The sequence below is a fragment of the Trematomus bernacchii genome, unplaced genomic scaffold (assembly GCF_902827165.1).
Source record: "Trematomus bernacchii unplaced genomic scaffold, fTreBer1.1, whole genome shotgun sequence".
NCBI classification, from domain to species: domain Eukaryota; kingdom Metazoa; phylum Chordata; class Actinopteri; order Perciformes; family Nototheniidae; genus Trematomus; species Trematomus bernacchii.
The window spans coordinates 275228-295200 of NW_022987826.1; the positions used below are offsets into that span (position 1 = coordinate 275228).

At 41.4% G+C, this 19973-nt stretch overlaps 1 protein-coding gene across 2 annotated transcripts; it reads right to left on the reverse strand.

Annotated features, from left to right (window-relative positions):
* Window positions 1-181: 181 nt before the first annotated feature.
* On the reverse strand, window positions 182-13448 carry LOC117499349 (lysine-specific demethylase 5B-B-like). Of its 2 annotated transcripts, XM_034151693.1 has the most exons (6): window positions 13071-13448; window positions 8050-8127; window positions 7665-7787; window positions 6010-6180; window positions 2139-2198; window positions 182-318 (listed from the first exon to the last, which is right to left on the reverse strand). In XM_034151693.1, the coding sequence occupies exons 1-6, from the start codon at window positions 13221-13223 to the stop codon at window positions 286-288; spliced, it is 618 nt and encodes a 205-aa protein (XP_034007584.1). In that variant the 5' UTR covers window positions 13224-13448; the 3' UTR covers window positions 182-285. The 2 variants fall into 2 exon arrangements, with proteins under 2 accessions (XP_034007584.1, XP_034007586.1); XM_034151695.1 differs by lacking the exon at window positions 2139-2198 and having other exon boundaries at window positions 198-318; window positions 13071-13441.
* Window positions 13449-19973: the final 6525 nt, after the last annotated feature.

The window sequence follows — 19973 nt, forward strand, 5'->3', positions numbered from 1 at the left end:
ATGTATGTGTGTGTGTGGTAGTGGGCGTGTGTGTGTGTGGTGTGCGAGGTGGTGTGGTGTGTGTGTATGTATGTGTGTGTGTAGGTGTGCGTGTGTGTGTGTGTGCGTGTGTGTGTGTGTGCGTGCGTGCGTGTGCGTGCGTGCATGTGTGTGTGTGTGTGCGTGCGTGTGTGTCTCTGCATTGAAACGTCACCCACCTCACACTTCATGCGCTTGGCTCTTCTTGCAGAGTGTGTGTCGGGCGAGGTCGGGGGGGTCTGCAGCTCCTTGGTGTCCGCGGTGATGTCACTTCCTGTTCCCTCCGCCTTCTGAAACACACTGCAGGAACACACAGCGGGTCTTTAAACTCCCGATTTCTGTATTTATTATTGTTCTTAGGAGGTTTCAAGATTGCTCTGTGGTATCACAAGATCTGTGTGTCAAACTAAAGTGTGTGTGTGTGTGTGTGTGTGTGTGTGTGTGTATGTGTGTGTGTGTGTGTGTGTGTGTGTGTGTGTGTGTGTGTGTGTGTGTGTCTAACTGGAAATACCTGTGTGTTCAGGTGAGATATGAATAGATGTTTAGACGCTGCGTTTCATTTGACTACCCCAACAAAGACAGGTGTTCTGAAACAGGAAGTGTGAGACCCCTCGGCCTGTTTTTAAAAAGATCTCTTTATATGAGTGTTACTTGTGTTTATCAGCTGTAATAAAATAAGCTCTGGGGAAGTAAGAGCGTCACGCTGTGGCTGAAGGACTCCATCAGAGAGAGAGTCAACATCCAGAGGAGGATGTGGTTAGAGGAAGTATTTCAGTTCAAACAGGGAGGAACATGCCAAACAGAGGAAAGGTGAGCAGGCGTTCAGAGAGCTGCCCGGCGAGGGGTTAGGGCGAGGGGTTAGGGCGAGGGGTTAGGGCGAGGGGCTGTTTAGTCATTAAAGAGGCCATTGAGAAGGAGAGGAGAGGAGACAACATTTAAACTGATGAGCCGCTGATTAGCTCAATTACAACTGTAATGTTACGTCGCAGCACGCAGGAGCTTCTGGGCTTCGTCTGCCTCCATTGGTCGGTCAGTCTGTGTTATTGTGTCACTTTAAATATCAATTAAGAGCGTCAGATTGCATTGTCTGGATAACACAGACTGCCTGACAGGTGGACGGAGAGGTGGACGGAGAGGTGGCCCAGCAGCTCCTGTCTTTAAAGAGAGACATCTGACAGCGAGGCAACACCTGGAGATATTACAAATACTTCAAAAACTGATGTATGTTTTTTAGGTTTAGAGGTACTTGTACTTTAGTTGAGTATTTTCTTTTCATGTCACTATGAAAGTGTACTTTTTACTGATTTACTCATTAGGATTTTTACATTAGAAACATGAGTTTTTAAATCAAAAATAGCCCAAACTTAAAGTTTAGATTCTTGTAAAGCTGTGAAAATATTATATTTTTAGCATAAACTTTAACTGACTTGTACACACACACACACACACACACACACACACACACACACACACACACACACACACACACACACACACACACACACACACACACACACACACACACACACACACACACACACACACACACACCACACACCACACACACACACACACACACACACAAACTTTTTTCTGATATATATTTTTTTTTATTTGGAGGTACTTTCCCTGAGTATTCTCAACCTAAACTTTATTTTGAATTATTACATTTTCATTTATTGACTTTTTTTCATAACACAACTTTTGAACATTTTCAATGCAGGACTTGTATTTGTGAGAAAGCCTTTCATCCAGTGTGGTATAAGTACCTTCACTTAAGTAATCTGAATACTTCTTCCACCTCCTCATGAAACTAATCGCTCAGGACCCTGAACACACCGCCACACGTGCACGTCTTCATTGAAACAGGACCCTGAACACACCGCCACACGTGCACATCTTCATTGAAACAGGACCCTGAACACACCACCACACGTGCACGTCTTCATTGAAACAGGACCCTGAACACACCGCCACACGTGCACGTCTTCATTGAAACTGGACCCTGAACACACCGCCACACGTGCACGTCTTCATTGAAACAGGACCCTGAACACACCGCCACACGTGCACGTCTTCATGCATGTTTGTTAATGGTGAGTTTGCCGACACAAACGTACCTTTTCCAGTTCAGGGTCAGCCTCCAAACAAAGCTTCAGTTTGGAAGCTGTCTCTGGAGCCTGAGCAGAGAGAGCCGGGAGACACACACGTTGGGTTTGAGCAGCCCTCTTTATACTCAGATTCACACTCTGATGTTAGTCAAACAACAGAGTTCAAAACAAACGTCATCTCTAAATTAAATGCAACGTAAACAAACCATGCATATCCTAATAATGCATTTGTTTCCTTTTGTTTTCATGGTAGGAAACTAGTCTTCCTGAACACATCTTTTATAGCGTGACACATGGTTTAACTTTGACCGTAACATTAAAGGATAGGTGGAAATAAAACGCTATGGATGAGCATTATCAGGGTTTGTTTACAGATCAGCTGAACTCTGTGTACTGTGTTTCTGTTGACACACACTCTGTGAGGGTGAGTAAAGCAAACATTCACACGCCTTTGGCATCACATCTAAGGCCCCGGCTCCAAGGGAACGCATACGGCAAAACGCATAGGAGTAACGCAAACGCAATCGCAAAAAGCTTCCGTTCACACGCAATATACACCGGATAGTGTCTGCCCACACGAGACGGCTCCGTTTAGATCCAACCGCTGGAAAAGCTGCAGTCCATATGCCGAACCTGTACGTGGCGCTGTAACTTCCTCCACAAAAGCAGCAACTTCCTCCACAAAAGCAGCGAAGAAGAATGGTTGTCATGGCTGCCCTTCTGTTTATTCTCCGCGGTGGGGGCCGACAGAACCGGGCAGAGTTTTTCGCCGGTCAGCGTGTGTTAAAGTTTAAATCTTCCGGACAAAATTATAAAAGTGCCGGTCAAAGGTCTTCATTGTTATTTATTGAGCTTTAAAACAAATGAATAACGACGATATAATGATATATAATCATCAAATACACGGAGCCTCTCTTTTTCCTCTCTTCTCACAGCGTCAGTGTCTGTCTCATGCAGCAGCTGATCCAGTAATGATGACTCGACAGTAAAAATGAACATATTTATAACTAGTTTAGTTTGAGAGGTAATTAAAATAGCTAAGGGTGATGATCTGACTTGAACTGTGTGTTTTGCTCCCGCTGCATCACAGCGGGAGGAGCTGCGTGTCTCCGTCCTGTCAGATTAGACTTCACTCGCGTTTATGTCCATATCGAGATAAAGATAAATAATCTGAATTCAAGGAGGAGCTCCTGTAGATGTTGCACAAAGAACTGTAGCATGGTCAGTAGCGACTGGAGCACGATAGCAACCCTGCGATCCGCCATTGTTGTTGTTAACGAAACACATCAGCAATGATGCGGGGTACGCGGAGAGGTGGGAAGAGGCGGGGAGAGGCGGGGCTATGAAACGGATGACCGTATAGGCGACCCCACGGCCCGTTGGACCCCCCAGAGCGCTCCGTTCCCAGATCTATCCACCTTTGGACCCGTTGTCGTTTGCGGGGTCTGTTTCTACGTTTCTGTTACGGCGTCGTCGAGCTTAAAGGGCTATACGCATGAGAAATATGCGGATTCAACCCGTTTTCGTCCCCGTGGAGCCTAGGCCTAAGGCCCCGTCCACACGGAGACGAAACGGGTCGTATCCGCTACAGTTCTTTATCGTATAGACGGTTCGTCCACACGAGGCCGACACGGAGCCGCGGACACGGAGCCCTCAAACGATACCCTTTGATAACGGCTCCCAAGGTCGGTAGGTCTGGGGACGAAACGCTTACGGCTCTGTATGTACGCCCTATATGATCATAGCCCCACCTCTCCAGAGGCCTGTACTACGAAGCTGGTTCAACTTAACCTGGATATGTTTGAGTTAGCCGGTTGGCCTAAGCCAAAACATATGCGCTCTCGCTAAACTGTACTACGACGCTGGTTATCAAGTGGATCGCTCAAGCCAGCCGTGTCCTATCTAGTTAGGTGCGCGTTCACATGAAAGGGGTGGTATCTGGAGCATTCGACCAATCACAAACATGGACAAGCGTACTGACAGCGCAGCGTCATACTTCCTGAATGAAAAGTGAACTTTAATATTAGTCAAATATGAAGAAGTTAAACTTTAAACATCCATGACTTAAACACTTTATCCAGGATCAAAGCCACATAGCTGCACCTGCAAGGTGAATACAGCTGGTAACAGAGAAAGTGTTTGAATGCGTACATTAACAGGTTTATGATATCACTGCCCCGTCCAAGACACGATCTGACTTTAATTACATTTGACTCGAGTGTTTCGTCAACTTAATGTGTTGCTTAAAATAATACTTCTGCATACAGTATGTGACACTGTGAGTGTTGCACGGCCAGATACGGCTCAGCTGACTCAGATAAGGAAATATATGATACATTATGATGTGATATGATATGAATGATAATGGGACACATCTACGTCTGCACTCACAGTGCCGCGGACTGTACTTAATGTTACTCTGATCCGGTTACTTATGTCGTGGCAGATATTTAAGTAAGCTTTCTTAACGCTAATATTATAATAGTCAGATTGCTCTGAAGATGGGAGGGGATATTCTATTAATGTTCACGTTCACACAGTCAGTTGATTTTGGTGTATTTTGTGGCGGAAGTACAGCGCCACTTACAGGCCCGGCATATGTACTACAGCGTCTCCAGCGGGTCGAGCGGTCTCGTGTGGACAGAAGACTTTTTTGATATTGAATTCTGTTCGTTTTCGTCTCCGTGTGGACGGGGCCTAAAATGATGCTTTCTTCATCTCTGATTGTATGTTGAGATTTTTGTTTATGAGTGAACGTTCAATAATGCAATATACAGGTATAAAGGGCCATTACAGGTATAAAATAAATGATATGTACGGAGCCGAGGAGGGCGTTTATTGTCTCATTCATTTGTGAAATTATGAGTTTTTTCCATGTAGAAATATACCATCATTCAGGCATAGATTTAGGTGAGAATATAAATGATTTTAGTGGGTTTTCTCTTTCTGATTCTTATCCTCATAGCATTTGTCATTTCATGAGGTTTTTTAAAAAGTGGCACGTTCATTATTAAAACCTCCACAATATTCAGATGTCTTCCTCAGTAATTTGTGTGTTCATGCAGTTTTGTATGAAAACACTACGAAGGGATTTTTACATTTCAAATATTTTAAGAATTTGTAGTAAAATTAGCTGTAGATATAAACAAATAATATATATGGAGCCAGGAGGGTTTACTCTGAGTCTTGAGTTGACAGGGTATTCTCTCGGATCAGAGGGAGACATTCTCTTGCACTATGTTATCTGTTTTATCTGTTCTGTCCTACTGTATATAGAATTTTAAGATTTTCAGAATTTTAAGATTTTCAGAATTTTGAGAAAAGTACGAATTTTGAGGATTTTCAGGAAAAAGTCTGAATTTTAGGATTTTCAGGAAGAATTCAGAAATGTATGATTTTCAGGAAAAAGTGAGAATTTTAAGGATTTTCGGAAAAAAGTCAGGATGTTTTAGATTTTCTGAATTTTTAGAGAAAGTCCGAATTTTTTGATTTTCAGACAAATGTTTGAATTTATGAAAAATGACTGTATCTATCTTTTATTTGATTGATCTGTTTTATTAGTTCTATGTCCTCTATAGATTCATGTTGCTCTGCTGGAGGAGGACTCCAGGTTTTCATTGCCATATCTCTCCAGCTGCTGAGCTCGTGATGAGAGAGACTTGAAACATTAACTTGAGAAAACTCAATCTTTGTTTCTACAGACGTTTCTTTAGCTTTACGTGGATTGTGCAAAATTAAAATCCGTATGATGCAATAAAATGATGCACATTCCTGCGTTTTCCAAAGCCTCAGATCATGCTCCAATGTTCTCTGTGTGTCAGCTCGCTCCTCTAAGAAAGATGTTTAATATGTAGATGTGAGTGTAGTTCCTCCTCCTCACCAGCAGGTGTGCTCCGCTCTGGAACAGGTTGTAGGGGTACAGGATCTTCTCGTAGTGAACCCTCAGGTGAGAGCCCACCGCTTTACCTGGAGCGAAACCCATCGTCATCGCTATCTTCGTCCAGCGGCGCTCCGTGCAGACCAGATCGAAGCCTCCATCCTCTGCTACCAGCTGCACACACACACACACACACACACACACACACACACACACACACACACACACACACACACACACACACACACACACACACACACACACACACACACACACACACACACACACACACACACACACACACACACACACACACACACACACACACACACACACACACACGTTTTGTTGTGGGGTTATTCTCTCAGAGTTTTTATTGTTAAACAATCACGTAAAGAAATGCTCATTTTTAAAGTTCTTTAAGGACTATAACTCGCCAGTGCCTCAAACAGGACAGCACATTGTTTGTGAGTGCAGTAAACATGTTATTATTGAGGCTAAACAACAACAAACAAATATGGAAGCAGATTATTTAGTGAGATAAACACATGTTGTGAATTTTAGAGTCATTATATTTATCCTGTTTTAAATAAATGTTGACATTTGGACTTCTGGAGGTATTGGACATGACTTGATAAAACACATGACATCGCTTGTTAGACGCTTGTATCCAAAGGGACTAACAGACTCAATACTGTGGGCAATCCCCACAGGAGCACTTTGGGGTGAAGTGTCTCAGGGACACAACGACATGCTGATTGCAGTGGGGTTTGAACCCACTGCGCCACACGCCTCCCATCTGCAACCCTCTCTTAAAGGTCACCTATCATGCTATCTTTAGGCAATAGCATAGGTCTCAGATATATAAAAATATATAAAAAACATGTCTATGAAGTGTTTTGCTCCAAACACCAAACAGACCATTCTAGCCATGCCTCATATCCCTCTGTTTCACTTCCTGTTTCTAAAGTGCTGATTTGGGGTATAAAGCTTTAAAATAAAAAGGGAGAGGGCTGAGCTCATGGGGGACCCGGCAGCTACTGTCTAAACTAAATGCTGCCGTGATGAAACGCCATATCATGGATTATCAAGGATTCTCTCTGAAACAGTATGGAGCTCAAAGGCTTTCTCTCTTGCTGGTTATACCACAAGGTGAGTTCCTTTTTATTTCCTGCTTCTTCACACACATGCTCTCCAGTACAGGTTAGCTCTGAGTGTTAGCGATGCTAATGTAAACACAGACCATATTACGTCCAAAACAGTCGGGCATTGTTTCTGATAGCAACGTTTCTGATAGGGCCGTGGGTCCACATTTCAGATATTACGTCATATCGGACGCAAATCTGGATCAGCTCCGTTGTTCCCCCGTTTTTAGAGATTGGGTACGGAGGAAAAGAGAGAGGGGTTTATTTTCTGACGCTGCGTGAGTTCCCCGACACACCGGGGACACACCGGGGACACGCCGGGGACACGCCGGGGACACGCCGGGGACACGCCGGGGACACACCGGGGACACATGGTGATGTAGAGAAGACATCAACAAGTGCATTTTGCATGATAGGTCCCCTTTAAGTGTAATATTCATAATATAAGTGTCATTTTTATCTCACACTGTGCAAAAAATACAAGGTTCAGCACAATGACAATGACATGCAAACCTTGTTCAGCTTGTATAGATCCAGGATCTTCCTCTCCACGTGGGGGATCTTCAGGGCGCATCCCTGCAGGTCCCAGAATTTGGCGATCTGGTCGAGGAAGTTGAGTTTGACTCTGGTCTGCGCCTGGGACATAATGTGAGAAATGCAAACAGTCAGGAACCAGGGGAACAAACCAGAGGGAGGCTTAGAAGGAAAAGTGAGGCGATCCCCGGAGAGAGATAACAGGGCTGAGTAATCTAAACAAGAGGAAACATCATCCACTGAGGAAGAGACGTGATACACTCAATAATCAGTTTGAATGTTTAAGTGAATAAATGTCATGTTTATGTCTTTATGTTTGATACAGGAAAAAAGTGGATTAATTAATTTAAATAACTAAACTCACCTCCAGCTCGTTGAGCCTCTGGATCCGAGGAACGAAGTGAAGTCTGTCGACATCACAAGCAAACGGAGGCTGCCAGCCCTGCACACACACACACACACACACACACACACACACACACACACACACACACACACACACACACACACCACACACACACACACACACACACACACACACACACACACCACACACACACACACACACACACACACACACACACACACACACACACACACACACACACACACACACACACACACACACACACACACACACACACACACACACACAAAGGTCAGAACAACAGGAAGCATGGATATTGATATCTGGGAGCAGATAACTGGTTGCAGGTTTTCAAAGTGAGGTTATAGTTTGGAGAGCAGCTGCTGAAGATTGATTGATTGATTGATTGATTGAACACAGAGACGCTCTCCTCTATAACACGGATCAATATCAGATCAATACTGAACACAGCCGGCATACAGGACAACAACATCCCAGAATGCAGGCAGAACAACAGAGGGACTATTGGAGATATATACAAAGTGGGAGAGTGGACAAAGACTCTGAAGGGTTGCAGTCCCCAGAATGAGTTACTCCAACGTTGAAAAGTCACGCATGTTCATTGTGACTTTGATATCAGACAACTTTCACATTTCTGGATTTGATGTCACATTTTTGAGAGGAAGGTTGTACATTGACACGAGACTCGAATATTCCCTGAGATCAATTTGAAAAAAAATGAAAAACTGTATTATTTTTGGTGAAGAAAAGACGGGATTTCCGCCTGCCTGACTCTCCTGTGTTTATTTGTTTCTCCTCACCTTTTCTAACCTTCTCTAGCAGCCAGCATCAAGTGCCTTACCTCATTTGATTCAGGAGAAGCTCAAGCTCAAGTCTGCTTCATTTAAAGTCCACATTTTACCTTAACTTTGTGTGATAATGGCTGACTTTACCAGCACTTTTCAAAAACGCCAGTACAAATGTTTTTTTAGTGTTTACTCTGCCAGGATCATAGGAATTTTCTTTTTTATTATTTATAAAGCTGCATATAGATGTTTTATACTTCCAAATTACATTTAACCTGCATATTATGTTCCCTGAGCAAGTTACAGCCGTTTATTCCATATTATCCTAGGCTGAAAAACGCCTAGGATAATAATAGAAATGCATTTCCATATTGAAAAGACTGATCATGTTTGTCCAGACTCAGTCTTGCTTTCTGACCGGCTTGCATCGGCACACCACATTTAAATATATCTAATAATCTGAACACAAATATGTAAATATCTCAACAGTTACTGAATCATTTACATTTGGTGTGTACTTGTTTTACCTCGTGTGGATCTGTCCTGTTTTCAACTCCTTAAATAAAGGTCCATCTCATCTTAGCACTTCGCATGGTGAGGTCGACCTCATTTATGACTTCAGTTTTTCCCGTAACATTGTGAGACATTTCTTGTTAATTAACGACAAAAATCTGAAATACTATCAGTATTTTTTCCACATGTATTTACAGCGTGAACCTGAGTGTCCCCTCTTCGCGCTGTAAATACATGTGGAAAAAATACTGATAGTATTTAAGATTTTGAGAAACAGAAATCACACAAACCCTGTGAGATAACATAATGCTGTTTAATTATTATATTCTATGTGTTACGGGTTCCTTTGAACACATTAGAGTCGAGCTAATTGGACTTCAAACCAGATATATATCCTTTAAATCCAATGGTTTTGTGATAAAGAGCAGCACGCAAAGCCATTTGAATAAAGCACTTTGAGTACACTGGAGGATTGGAGTATAATCCCAACATACAGTTCAATGATGCCATGTTGAAAATCTACATCGGCTATACTGAAAACAGCTAAACAAGAACAAGCAGAGACGCGTCAACAACAACAACAACAACTAAGAAACAGAAAAGGCAGCAGAAGTATTGATGAATCTTGATTTTAATTTCTAACAGAAGACACAAACATAATGTCGTTAAATAATGATATTATATTATGTTACAGGTTCCATTGAACACATCATAGCCTCGCTGATTGGAAAACCGACCTAACACCAGACATCAGGAGCCAATTCGTGCCACAAAGACATCCCAATGATGTCATTTATGTTCATCATTTGGAGGTTAATCCCAGTACGAGCATCCCAACAGATTGACCTAATCCCAGTTTCTTGTTGACAGTGAGAAACCCACCTCCCCCGCTGCCTGGCACACAGACGGGCCAGATGGAAGACTCCCTCACAGATTGCCACAAAGCCAACATGGAGGACAACACCCTGCAACATACAGGCCCGAGCATGAACACTGCCTCACCTTCACACACGCGTAATTTATTACTACATCATGCAACACAACTGCGATGCTGAACCACATCTTCAAATATAACAATAAGAGTATATGTAAATAAACCTGAGTCCCATCACAAGGGCACATTTCAGTGACATTAAACCATTAAAAAGAACATTTAATTAAGTTAACCATTGAGATAAACACATAAAAGCTTCATATATTTAGTAGAAACTGAGAAGGGATGCAAGTGCTTTGTGAGGATGCTCTCCTACAAAGAAACCTTAATCAACCCCAACTGCAGGGATGTGTTGACATTTGAATAATAAGGCCAAAAGGGTTAATTCATGTTTATAATCCATGTTTTTATCTTCATATTTTAAGCTGAAGAAGGAGAAAGTTTTCCCTCCGAACAGATGTCAAAGCTGTGTCCTGAATTATGACCATGGTTGTATAAAAGAGCTGAATACAACACCGTTTATATGAGCGTTACTCAATGGTGCATGAAGCCCAGAATGGCCACTAAACTACCCGGATGTGGGCCCATTGAGCATGCGCAGTTGGGTTTTCCTCTTAAACCCCGCATCCGATCCCCTGCTCTCTGTCAGTCAGATGAATCGATAGAGAAAATAACTTGGATTCATCTTTTAACGCGTTTTAAAACGTTAACACCTTAATGAGTTAAATAAGGGATGTAACAGTGTTCATGCTGGGTATTTTATTTAGCTTTAAAAAAAATTACACGCTGATTTACAGACGTCTCTTTCCCCCATGTAAGTCAATGGGAAAAGTCCATTATGACATCACGGTAGTTGTAGTACCACCGTTTGGCCACTACGTCCATTCATAAAAACCGGCTTCAACTTCCTTCAGGTTTTAATGACAGGTTGGTTGTTGAGCTAACGTTAGCCTAGCCTCAATGATCGGAGCCCTGGGGGCTTTGTTTACCGACAACACGGAGGAACACCACCGTAGTACACTCGAAATACACCAACACATCTTTATCAGACACATTAAACATGAAACGGGGCAAAAGAACTGCGTTTAAATAGCCACAAACGGGAGCTAACTAGCCTAGCAGAGATGGGAGAAGTACTCAGATCTTGTACTTGAGTAAAAGTAGAAGTACTCAGATCTTGTACTTGAGTAAAAATAGAAGTACTCAGGTCTTGTACTTGAGTAAAAGTAGAAGTACTCAGATCTTGTTGTTGAGTAAAAGTAGAAGTACTCAGGTCTTGTACTTGAGTAAAAGTAGAAGTACTCAGATCTTGTAGGCCTACTTGAGTAAAAGTAGAAGTACTCAGATCTTGTACTTGAGTAAAAGTAGAAGTACTAGAGTGTAGGAATACTCTGTTACAGTAAAAGTCCTGCATTCAAAATGTTCCTCAAGTGAAAGTATAAAAGTATTCTCATCAAAATATAGTTAAAGTAGCGACAGTAAAAGTAGTCATTGTGCAGATTGGTCCATTTCAGAATAATATATATGATATGTTTTATAATGATTGATCATGAAAGTGTTCTCAAAGCTGGTAAAGGTGCAGCTAGTTTGAATGACTTTGTATACTGCAGGGTAGCTTGTGGATTTACTCCAGGTGGAACTAAAGTCTGATTTAACACTTGGTTATATTTCACATCATTCATCCACATCTGTGAAGTAACTAAAGGTATTAAATACATGTAGTGGAGGAAAAGTACACAGTTGTAATAGTTAAATTAAAGTACAAGTACAATGTTGTACCTAAATAATGCAGCCTACCTCAAAGGATATACTTTACTATATAAGCTACTGTGCACAACCTCTTTATTACACTATGTGTATATGATCAGCAGGTTGGTAAATCAGAGAGTATTCTATTTTATTCTGTATATGACATAATGTGTACTTCTCTGAATATAGGTCTTTATTACTGAGAATACGTATGTGTAATTCTTGTAGAATGCAGTACCTGAGTAAATGTACTTGGTTACTTTATCACTAATTACATAAATACACATCATGTCAACAACATATTGCTCTTTTTTAATACTATGACCCATGTTCATCTCAGTATGTTTAGCACATAAATATATGTATGTAAGCGCTTTGAGCACCAGGAAAAACACCAGAAATCACATGTATTATTATTATTGTTGTTATGTATAATATAAATCCCTGCTTCCACTTTAAAATATAATATACTGCAGTTGTCAAATATTCATTGTAGTAAGGTTTTTTAGTATTTGGTGTAAATACTTTACCTTTTTTAATGACACATACAAAATATGTATTATAATATTTACAGAACTTGACTGATGTACTTCACTACTGCAGTTGTCATATATTCATTGTAAGTGTATTAGTGATTTAGTTTATTTTCATGAAGATGTATTATTTGTATCCCTATTAGGTATTTGTTGTCTGTAAACAAGGCATTACACACAATGTGAAAATGAATATTATGAATATTGTATACATGTATATTTGGTGTAATTACTTTTCCTTATTCTTTTTTAATGATTAGTATTTTGTTGGAATATTTTCCTTTTATAACATCCTCCAGTACTTGAGTACATGTACTTGGTTACTTCCCACCACTGAGAGCCTCTGTGTGTGTGAGCAGCACAAAGAATGAACGTCCGCCATGTTGGAGAGTCCCTTTAAATCTACAGCGTTTCTCCTCTCCTTGAGCCGGTCCTTCTACCGACATTTCGCCCCTCCGTTACCGGGGAATCAGACACACTCACCGGGGGCGGCCGGACCTTACAGATGCCGGTTCTCTCCGCGATGGGTCGGATCTTATTGATGAAGGAGTACGGGTCTCTGAATTCCTCCCAGCTCGGCTCGAACACCGGGCACTCCGGAGGAGGCTGGAACTCGTCCGGCCGAGGCTGGCTCATATCGTCCCCGTAAATAGAGCTCTGAACCCGGCTAGGTGACAGAGGGAGTCCCGCTGCAGGGTCACGGTTCTCCTGTAGGAGTTTTTATATTTGTAGTTTTTTTTATAATCCCGATGGCAGTCTGTCGTCAGCAGCACGAGAGGAGGCAGTTTACACACACACTTCGACACTCACAAACACACACACACACACACTCACACATACATCCATGCACAGTGTTCCAAGGCAGTGAGCACGTCCGCTGAAAAAAGTAGACCCACCCCTCAGCTCTTAATAATATTTCCAGAATTCACATGTTTTTCTACTTTCTACTTTCTACTTCCACGCCACTATATTTCAGAGGGAAATATTGTATTTAATCCACTGAATGCATCTGATAAGGTAATTTGAAGATTTAGATACATAATACAAAATAGATCGATGTGTCATCTGTACAATGCCTCAGGTTAATAACGCTTCTTAATAACAAACTGCATTTCAATAGGTTTGCTTTTTTATCAGTGTTGTGGTGCAATACATTGTTATGTATATAAATACAATATACACAGTGGTGGAAGTACTATGCTTACTTACAATATACTTACATTTAATTGTAGGTACTTGAAACTAAGACTGCGTACGTTTGCACATCCCTCTTAGAATGTTCCACATTTCTGCACAAAAATACACAAAACTTCACAGCCTTTCTATTTTTAAATATTCTATATTTAGATATATTGTACATAATTGTATAATAAGCTAATTTATGTTTTTTTGTAGTATTTTTTTATATTTGTTTTGTATATTTACCTATATTTATATTTCTTGATTTTGCATACATGCTGATTGTTGTTAATAAACCTGATACTGATTATATTTCCAGTTTTCCATTGTTTGCAACTCTATACTTCTACACCACTATAACTACATTTTAATGACTGTGTTATTGTGCATAAAGATAAGACTTACAGCGCAGTATAATGTCAACATAAAAGAGATGTTCATGTATAATATATTTCATGCAATAAATAATGCAACTTTTGGTACCTGTTCTTCTCTCTGTGGTGCTCTCTCTCCTGTAGTTCTATAGGTGTTAGTGCATGTCAATGGTCTGCAAAGACTCAAATCCCTGTGTTCCTCCAGACACACCTAATGTATTTTTGGTTAACCGAGTACATTGTCAGGTGTTCCTACTTTAAAAAAGTCTTCCACCAGTATAAATGTATATGTACATACTGCATTATAAAGTAATATGCATGTAAAGTACTTTAAATGTACACTTAAATACAGTAGTTGATTAAATATTCTTAGTTACTTTCCACCATCCTCGTAGATAATCTAACCTGAGCTTTGTTGAACATTTGCATCTTTAAAGCAGGAACTCGTTTTTGATGATGATGATGATGATGATGATGATGATGGTTGCTCAACTTGCTCCTCAGCACCTCTTCATCTCTGCAGAACAACAAACAGCTTCTAACTGCGGGTACTAGTACTTCCTCTCATCGTGTTTTTAAGAAATATTGAATATTCTGTGAAACAGTTCTGCTCTTTGTAGGCTGCCTAATGTTTACACTTTACACGCGGAGGGATACGTTCAGGTGACACCTTCAGGGGCTGCCGGGACTCGTTGTTTAAATAACCCGCTGAGCAGTCTGATTGGTCGCTTTTCTATAACATCTGCTCACACCGCCCGGATCATGCATAACGTATCAAAAGTTCATGTTTTAATGCAGTTATAATCATCATAGTTTAGAAAGACACTGAAAACAAACCAAGCTCATCAGTCAAGGGTGTAGCTTTGGTTTGAGAAGTGGGGGACACACACACACACACACACACAACAGGGGGTCCTCTGCAATGAAAAATGTTCTCGATTTGAATCCCATTTCCTGCCTTTCTACAAATATATTAGGGACTATGGTGTTAACAAAAATCCAAGAAAAATGTGTAGTGTATATGACGAGTGTGCAAATGTATCTGGTATCCTATCCACGTGAACCTGTTTTATTTGCGGGGACCTCACCTCCTCTAGGGGGGACCTCACCTCCTCTAGGGGGGTCCTCACCTCCTCTAGGGGGGGACCTCACCTCCTCTAGGGGGGTCCTCACCTCCTCTAGGGGGGGTACCTCACCTCCTCTAGGGGGGGACCTCACCTCCTCTAGGGGTTAAATGTTGGAGATAAAAGCATCAATCTGGTGAGAGCAAGATGAAGAGATCAATAGGCGCGTTCACACCGCAGTACTTTTCCCACTTTAGTTCCGATATAGTTCCGAAATGTCGCGTTCACACCAAAAAGAGCCGGAACTAAAATGAGTTCATGAGAACCTTTTTACCCCCTTTTCCGTCCCTGCTAGAGAGCAGGTACTTTCGTGGGAGAAAAAGGTTCCTATGTCTGATTGGCTGGGCGGATTGCAAACCACGCTCCGTAAAACTCCCAAAAAGTTTTGTGAAGCCGCCATTTTATTATCCTCGCATTAGCATTATTAGCATTAGCATTAGCCCAGCGCAGAAACGCAGAGAGACTAACTTATGGCAACACAAAAGAAAACATGGGAGCGGTGGAGATGAGGAGGTGTCGGCGTTCTGGAGATTTACTCTGTAGGCTTCAGTAGAAGCAGCTGGGAGTCCCAGCAGCTTCTACTGAAGCCAGTCTCCAACTCCGGGGACTTCCGGCCGGGGACTCCGGGTGGCAGTATACGCCGTGAAGTTGTTTGCGGCCTGCCAGTAAACCCAAAGCAGAAGAAGAAGAAGTGACGTCAGCTGCTTCATTTGCCTAATCCTCCCCCAGGGACTTATTCCGGTGTGAACGCCATCTGTACTTCGTTCATCAGAACTAGAGTTCTGATGAACCTTTGTGGGAAAAGTACTGCGGTGTGAACGCGCCTTATGGATACATCTCTCAACGCTCATACAGAACTGTATATATTTTAACAATCAAAAAATAATTAGATTATCACATTTCACTAATCACCTTATAAACTGTATTTTGTACGTGTTACTGTCCTATAGTAGCTACACATTGGAATGAGTTCTTACATTTTTTTTACTTTATTAAATAGATAAAGGTTTGCATTGGAAATATGTGTTTACATAGATGACCAAACCGTTTGAGGCTCACTGAGATAACTTAGACTAAAGTCCCTCAGAGAGTCCTTTAGCTCAATGAGCTGTAGTTAGTCACTACATACTGATATACACCTGGACATCAGCAGGAGAGGACTCTTTAAAGTAGAGACACTACATACTGATATACACCTGGACATCAGCAGGAGAGGACTCTTTAAAGTAGAGACACTACATACTGATATACACTTGAACATCAGCAGGAGAGGACTCTTTAAAGTAGAGACACTACATACTGATATACACCTGAACATCAGCAGGAGAGGACTCTTTAAAGTAGAGACACTACATACTGATATACACCTGAACATCAGCAGGAGAGGACTCTTTAAAGTAGAGACACTACATACTGATATACACCTGATCATCAGCAGGAGAGGACTCTTTAAAGTAGAGACACTACATACTGATATACACCTGAACATCAGCAGGAGAGGACTCTTTAAAGTAGAGACACTACATACTGATATACACCTGAACATCAGCAGGAGAGGACTCTTTAAAGTAGAGACACTACATACTGATATACACCTGAACATCAGCAGGAGAGGACTCTTTAAAGTAGAGACACTACATACTGATATACACCTGAACATCAGCAGGAGAGGACTCTTTAAAGTAGAGACACTACATACTGATATACACCTGAACATCAGCAGGAGAGGACTCTTTAAAGTAGAGACACTACATACTGATATACACCTGAACATCAGCAGGAGAGGACTCTTTAAAGTAGAGACACCACATACTGATATAGAGACACTACATACTGATATACACCTGAACATCAGCAGGAGAGGACTCTTTAAAGTAGAGACACTACATACTGATATACACCTGAACATCAGCAGGAGAGGACTCTTTAAAGTAGAGACACTACATACTGATATACACCTGAACATCAGCAGGAGAGGACTCTTTAAAGTAGAGACACTACATACTGATATACACCTGAACATCAGCAGGAGAGGACTCTTTAAAGTAGAGACACTACATACTGATATACACCTGAACATCAGCAGGAGAGAACTCTTTAAAGGAGAGACACTACATACTGATATACACCTGAACATCAGCAGGAGAGGACTCTTTAAAGTAGAGACACCACATACTGATATACACCTGAACATCAGCAGGAGAGGACTCTTTAAAGTAGAGACACCACATACTGATATACACCTGAACATCAGCAGGAGAGGACTCTTTAAAGTAGAGACACTACATACTGATATACACCTGAACATCAGCAGGAGAGGACTCTTTAAAGTAGAGACACTACATACTGATATACACCTGAACATCAGCAGGAGAGGACTCTTTAAAGTAGAGACACTACATACTGATATACACCTGAACATCAGCAGGAGAGGGACTCTTTAAAGTAGAGACACTACATATTGATATACACCTGAACATCAGCAGGAGAGGACTCTTTAAAGTAGAGACACCACATACTGATATACACCTGAACATCAGCAGGAGAGGACTCTTTAAAGTAGAGACACTACATACTGATATACACCTGAACATCAGCAGGAGAGGACTCTTTAAAGTAGATACACTAACTACTGATATACTCCTGAACATCAGCAGGAGAGGACTCTTTAAAGTAGAGACACTACATACTGATATACACTTGAACATCAGCAGGAGAGGACTCTTTAAAGTAGAGACACTACATACTGATATACACCTGAACATCAGCAGGAGAGGACTCTTTAAAGTAGAGACACTGCATACTGATATACACCTGAACATCAGCAGGAGAGGACTCTTTAAAGTAGAGACACTACATACTGATATACACCTGATCATCAGCAGGAGAGGACTCTTTAAAGTAGAGACACTACATACTGATATACACCTGAACATCAGCAGGAGAGGACTCTTTAAAGTAGAGACACTACATACTGATATACACCTGAATATCAGCAGGAGAGAACTCTTTAAAGTAGAGACACTACATACTGATATACACCTGAACATCAGCAGGAGAGGACTCTTTAAAGTAGAGACACTACATACTGATATACACCTGAACATCAGCAGGAGAGGACTCTTTAAAGTAGAGACACTACATACTGATATACACCTGAACATCAGCAGGAGAGGACTCTTTAAAGTAGAGACACTACATACTGATATACACCTGAACATCAGCAAGAGAGGACTCTTTAAAGTAGAGACACTACATCCCCCCCACCCTTAGTATGAGACACTACTGATATACACCTGAACATCAGCATGAGAGGACTCTCTAAAGTAGAGACACTACATACTGATATACACCTGAACATCAGCAGGAGAGGACTCTTTAAAGTAGAGACACTACATACTGATATACACCTGAACATCAGCAGGAGAGGACTCTTTAAAGTAGAGACACTACATACTGATATACACCTGAACATCAGCAGGAGAGGACTCTTTAAAGTAGAGACAACCACATACTGATATACACCTGAACATCAGCAGGAGAGGACTCTTTAAAGTAGAGACACTACATACTGATATACACCTGAACATCAGCAGGAGAGGACTCTTTAAAGTAGAGACACTACATACTGATATACACCTGAACATCAGCAGGAGAGGACTCTTTAAAGTAGAGACACTACATACTGATATACACCTGAACATCAGCAGGAGAGGACTCTTTAAAGTAGAGACACTACATACTGATATACACCTGAACATCAGCAGGAGAGGACTCTTTAAAGTAGAGACACTACATACTGATATACACCTGAACATCAGCAGGAGAGGACTCTTTAAAGTAGAGACACCACATACTGATATACACCTGAACATCAGCAGGAGAGGACTCTTTAAAGTAGAGACACCACATACTGATATACACCTGAACATCAGCAGGAGAGGACTCTTTAAAGTAGAGACACTACATACTGATATACACCTGAACATCAGCAGGAGAGGACTCTTTAAAGTAGAGACACTACATACTGATATACACCTGAACATCAGCAGGAGAGGACTCTTTAAAGTAGAGACACTACATACTGATATACACCTGAACATCAGCAGGAGAGGACTCTTTAAAGTAGAGACACTACATATTGATATACACCTGAACATCAGCAGGAGAGGACTCTTTAAAGTAGAGACACCACATACTGATATACACCTGAACATCAGCAGGAGAGGACTCTTTAAAGTAGAGACACTACATACTGATATACACCTGAACATCAGCAGGAGAGGACTCTTTAAAGTAGATACACTAACTACTGATATACTCCTGAACATCAGCAGGAGAGGACTCTTTAAAGTAGAGACACTACATACTGATATACTCCTGAACATCAGCAAGAGAGGACTCTTTAAAGTAGAGACACTACATACTGATATACACCTGAACATCAGCATGAGAGGACTCTTTAAAGTAGAGACACTACATACTGATATACACCTGAACATCAGCAGGAGAGGACTCTTTAAAGTAGAGACACTACATACTGATACACCTGAACATCAGCAGGAGAGGACTCTTTAAAGTAGAGACACTACATACTGATATACACCTGAACATCAGCAGGAGAGGACTCTTTAAAGTAGAGACACCACATACTGATATGACTCTGAGACTTCAAACTGCTTCGTCATGATCTGTTGTTGTTATTATTG